Here is a 5,196-nt window from a genome sequence, read left to right on the forward strand (position 1 = left end):
TATACAGACTTCCATTCATATTATTTGATCATTATGCTTATCTATTCAGGTGTGCTATTTTTAACGCAATCTTATAACCTACTGTATGTTTCTTTTTTCTATAAGATTTAAAAAAGATTCATATTAGTTTCTGTCAAGAAGTTTAGGACAGTAGATTACATGGCTTCCACTTAAGAGTCATATGTTTTATATATGTACACAGATAGATTTACATGAACTAGCATGCACACAAATCTATAAATATATATACTGATACTCTCAGGCCCTTGAGTAAAGGTAATACTCATTCATGAAACCTATGCCCAAATATAGATCTGATTGATAGACACACAGAGGAATCCCTTGGGTGTAAAAATTGGTAAAAAAAAACAACTAAAACCAGGAAGCTCATTTTACTATTAATCTTCATGCCCCTTTAAATGCTGGCTGTTGGAAAGTTTATTTTATTAATAATGTAAAATAATTACTTAACTTAAAGGGATACTAAACCCAAATGTTTTATTTTATGATTCAGATAGAGCATGCAATTTTAAGCAACAGGAATGTGATGCATAGGAGCCGGCCCATTTTTGGTTGAGAACCTGGGTTATGCTTGCTTATTAGTGGGTAAATGTCAGCCTCCACTAAGCTGAACCTAAAATGGGCTGGCTGCATTTATCATTTTCAAATAAAGATAGCAAGAGATTGAAGACAAATTGATAATAGGATTAAATTAGAAATTTGCTTAAAATTGCATGCTCTATCTGAATCACGAAAGAAAACATTTGGGTTTAGTGTGCCTTTAATATAACTGTGCTGGTTATGCACAACTGGGGATTGGGTAATAAAGGGATTATCTATCTTTTTAAACAACAACATTTCTGGAGTAGACTGTCCCTTTAACTTGAGTAAATCCTTTCTCAACTTCCTATAACCAGTCAAAACTGGTGATTTTTTCTTTGACAGCACTCTGTGACATCACAATATGCAAATACATATTGCTAAAGAAATATTTTTCAAAGTGAATATCTGTGATGTCATAATTCCATTTGCAATCACTCAGGAGTCAGAGAGCAAGATTCACCCTATTCAGTCATTTCTGACCCAGTGCTCCATAAAAAAAACTTGTAAAATGACACCACCCTTAAAAAAATTGATCAAATTTGCTGTACCTGGAGTCCTTGCCCTTGCTGGGTGTTGGTGGATCTACAAACATTACCATCGTAAAAAGAATGTGAGAGATCAACAGGAGCAAGCTGGAAACATCGTCAATCTGACTGAAGATGATACACAGAAGAACGCTGATGAAGCAAATGTAGTAGATTCAGTCTCTGATCTTAACTACTGCAAAGAGGGCACTTCCATACAATCATTAAAAGATGATGCTCTCATTGCTTCAAACTTAACTCCAGGACAGGTAATGAGGCTCCACAGGAGTGAGCTGACAACCATGGAACACCAAGAAATTGTCAGTTACATGGAAATATATTATTGGGGCCAGAATGCAGATAAACTTCATGGTGTAATTGGAGGCAGAAACAATGGATATGATAACCAACTGGGCTTCTACAAGCAGACACCAAATGACCACATTGCCTACAGATATCAAATTGAAAAGGTACTTGGTAAAGGAGGCTATGGAGAAGTCATCAAGGCCTTTGACCACAAACTGAAACAACATGTGGCTTTAAAAATGATCAGAAATGAAGAAGCTTTTCGCCTCCAAGCTGAAGAGGAAATAAACATATTACAACAGTTACGGAAACTGGACAAAGACAACACATTTAATGTAGTGCACATGATGGATACATTCACCTTCCGTAATCATGTGTGTATGTCATTTGAACTGCTGGACATGGAACTTTATGAACTAATGAAGAGAAAGGAATTTAAGGGCTTTAGTCTGACATTGGTAAAGATGTTTGCTCTAGAAATCCTACAGTGCTTATATACTTTGAAAAGACATGGCATTATGCACTGTGACCTAAAGCCTGAAAATATTTTATTGAGACAACAAAATACCGGACTTGACATTAGGGTTATTGACTTTGGCTGCAGCCAATATGAACACCAGCATCAATACCCTTTACAGACTGTATACTACCGAGCACCAGAGGTCCTTCTTGGAGGCAACTGTGGAACTCCAGTAGATATGTGGAGCTTCGGATGTATCTTAGCCGAGCTCCTAACTGGAGAGATACTCTTTTGCAGCGATGATAATGATAATGATCTACTCGCATGCATGATTGAGCTATTGGGAATGCCATCCCAAAACCTTCTGAATTCTTCAAAACGAACCAATAATTTTTTTGACATCAAGTCTCTGTATTGCAAAGTTACAACCTTGCAAGATGGTTCTACGCAACTCCAGGGTGGTTATACCAGACGAGGACAATTCAGAGGCTCCCCTGGAAGCAAAGATTGGGTGCAGGCTTTAAAAGGCTGCGAAGATGCCCTGTTTTTGGACTTTCTGAAAAAATGCTTAACGTGGGATCCTACTCTTCGCATGACCCCGAATGAAGCATTCAAACATCCTTGGATTTAAGAAAAACTAAAGCTAAAGCTATAAGAACACACCAAAGCTTTAAAGAGCCAAAGGAGGGGGGAGAGAGCCAAAGAGGGGGGGGGGAAGAGCCAAAGGAGGGGGGAGAGAGCTAAAAAGGGGGGGGGGAGAGAGCCAAAGGGGGGGGGGGAGATAGCCAAAGGGGGGGGGGAAGAGAGCCAAAGGGGGGGGGAGATAGCCCAAAGGGGGGGAAGGGGGGAAGATAGCCCAAGGGGGGGGGGGGAGGGGGGAAGATAGCCCAAGGGGGGGGGGGGGGAGGGGGGAAGATAGCCCAAGGGGAAGGGAGGGGGGAAGATAGCCCAAGGGGGGGGGGAGGGGGAAGATAGCCCAAGGGGGGGGGAGGAGGGAGGAAGGGGGGAAGATAGCCCAAGGGGGGGGAGGGGGGAAGATAGCCCAAGGGGGGGGGGGGAAGGGGGGAAGATAGCCCAAGGGGGGGGGAAGATAGCCCAAGGGGGGAAGATAGCCCAAGGGGGGGGGGAAGGGGGGAAGATAGCCCAAGGGGGGGGGGGAAGGGGGGAAGATAGCCCAAGGGGGGGGAGGAAGGGGGGAAGATAGCCCAAGGGGGGGGAGGAAGGGGGGAAGATAGCCCAAGGGGGGGAGGGGGGAAGATAGCCCAAGGGGGGGGAGGAGGGAGGAAGGGGGGAAGATAGCCCAAGGGGGGGGGGGGGGAGGAAGGGGGGAACATAGCCCAAGGGAGGGGGAGGAAGGGGGGAAGATAGCCCAAGGGGGGGAGGGGGGAAGATAGCCCAAGGGGGGGGAAGGGGGGAAGATAGCCCAAGGGGGGGGGAGGTAGCCAAAGGGGGGGGAAGATAGCCAAAGAGAGGGGGGAGAGAGCAAGGGCTGTACTGCAAAAAATGTCCCGTGTACACAGGCTTTAGTACTAGTAAACAATAAAAAAAAAAATCTACCATCAAATTTTTTTGTGTGCTTGATTATTTATGTATTTATTCACTAATAGCTAGATTACGAGTTATGCGCGCTATAGGGAAATTAACGAACGCAACAAAAGTTGCGTTATTTAACCCCCTACAGCGCAGCCATTATAAGTATTTCAAAAAATGTTTATTTCACTGGTAAGTTTGTATTTATTTTAACTAGGTAGACTAGTTATTAAATAGTTATTAACTATTTATTAACTACCTAGTTAAAATAAATACAAGATTACCTGTGAAATAAAACCTAAGCTGCCTTACACTTAAATCTAAAATTACAAAAAATAAAAAACACCTAGATTACGAGTTCTGCGTTAGCTTTAAAAAGCAGCGTTAAGGGTTCCTAATGCTGCTTTTTAATGCCCGCTGGTATTACGAGTATGGCAGGTACAGGTGTACCGCTCACTTTTTCTCTGTGACTTTTCCATACCGCAAATCCCCTTAAGTCAATTGCGTATCCTATCTTTTTAATGGGATTTGGCTAACGCTGGTATTACAAGTCTTGGAAGAAGTGAGCGGTACAGCCTCTACCTCCAAGACTCCTACCGCATATAAAAGTCAGTATTTAAGAGTTTTATGGGCTAACGCCAGAATAAAGCTCTTAACTACAGTGCTACAAAGTACACTAACACCCATAAACTACCTATTAACCCCTAAACCAAGGCCCCCCACATCGCAAACACTATAATAAAATGATTTAACCCCTAATCTGCCGACCGGACATCGCCGCCACTTACATTATACCTATGAACCCCTAATCTGCTGCCCCTAACATCGCCGACACCTACATTATATTTATTAACCCCTAATCTGCCCCCCAAAGTCGCCGCCACCTACCTACACTTATTAACCCCTAATCTGCAGACCGGACATCGCCACCACTATAATAAATGTATTAACCCCTAAACCGCCGCACTCCCACCTCGCAAACACTATAATAAATTGTATTAACCCCTAATCTGCCGTCCCTAACATCGCAGCCACCTACCTACAATTATTAACCCCTAATCTCCCGCCCCCAATGTCGCCGCTACTATAATAAAGTTACTAACCCCTAAACCTAAGTCTAACCCTAACCCTAACACCCCCAAGTTAAATATAACTTAAATAAATCTAAATAAAATTACTATAATTAAATAAATTAATCCTATTTAAAACTAAATACTTACCTGTAAAATAAACCCTAATATAGCTACAATATAACTAATAAAATGAGAAAACTAGTCCCAGGTATAAAGTCACATTCAATAGGATAGTAGCACTCAAAGCCAGGACATCAGTGGTGAGTAGTAGAAACCACATAGAACAAGGCTGTAACAGTGGCACAACACACCCCCCTCAAACAGGAACTATAATTCATGTAAGCCCCAGTACTTTCAGGCATCCACTATTGCGGAATAGGGTGAAATTCAAAACTCACCCTTCTGCCGTGAGGATTCGCTAAGGTCCGTGTCTGGTCAGTAAGGATTTCTTCAGAGGCGTGCTCCTAAATGGGGACAAACAACGGCTAAGCTGCCGGTTCCCCTGCAAGGATTAGATTCTCTCCGTTTCTCCTACAGTGCCAGACTTCCGGAGTTTACACTGATTTACCTTTCGTCAACATAAGAGGGAATTCTGCTTTGGGCCATCTTTTACATATCTTAGTATTTAGGGATATACACTTATGCACAGCTCTTAAGCATACACTAGTAACTTTGTTTATAGACACATGTGTCTATTGAT

At 42.6% G+C, this 5,196-nt stretch overlaps 1 protein-coding gene across 1 annotated transcript; it reads left to right on the plus strand.

Annotated features, from left to right (window-relative positions):
- The first annotated feature begins 964 nt into the window (after positions 1-964).
- LOC128642657 (dual specificity tyrosine-phosphorylation-regulated kinase 2-like) lies at positions 965-2,524 on the plus strand. Its single transcript, XM_053695440.1, has one exon. It carries the CDS (start codon positions 965-967, stop codon positions 2,522-2,524), a length of 1,560 nt encoding a protein of 519 aa, XP_053551415.1.
- Positions 2,525-5,196: the final 2,672 nt, after the last annotated feature.

The sequence above is a fragment of the Bombina bombina genome, chromosome 12 (genome assembly GCF_027579735.1).
Source record: "Bombina bombina isolate aBomBom1 chromosome 12, aBomBom1.pri, whole genome shotgun sequence".
Taxonomy (NCBI): domain Eukaryota; kingdom Metazoa; phylum Chordata; class Amphibia; order Anura; family Bombinatoridae; genus Bombina; species Bombina bombina.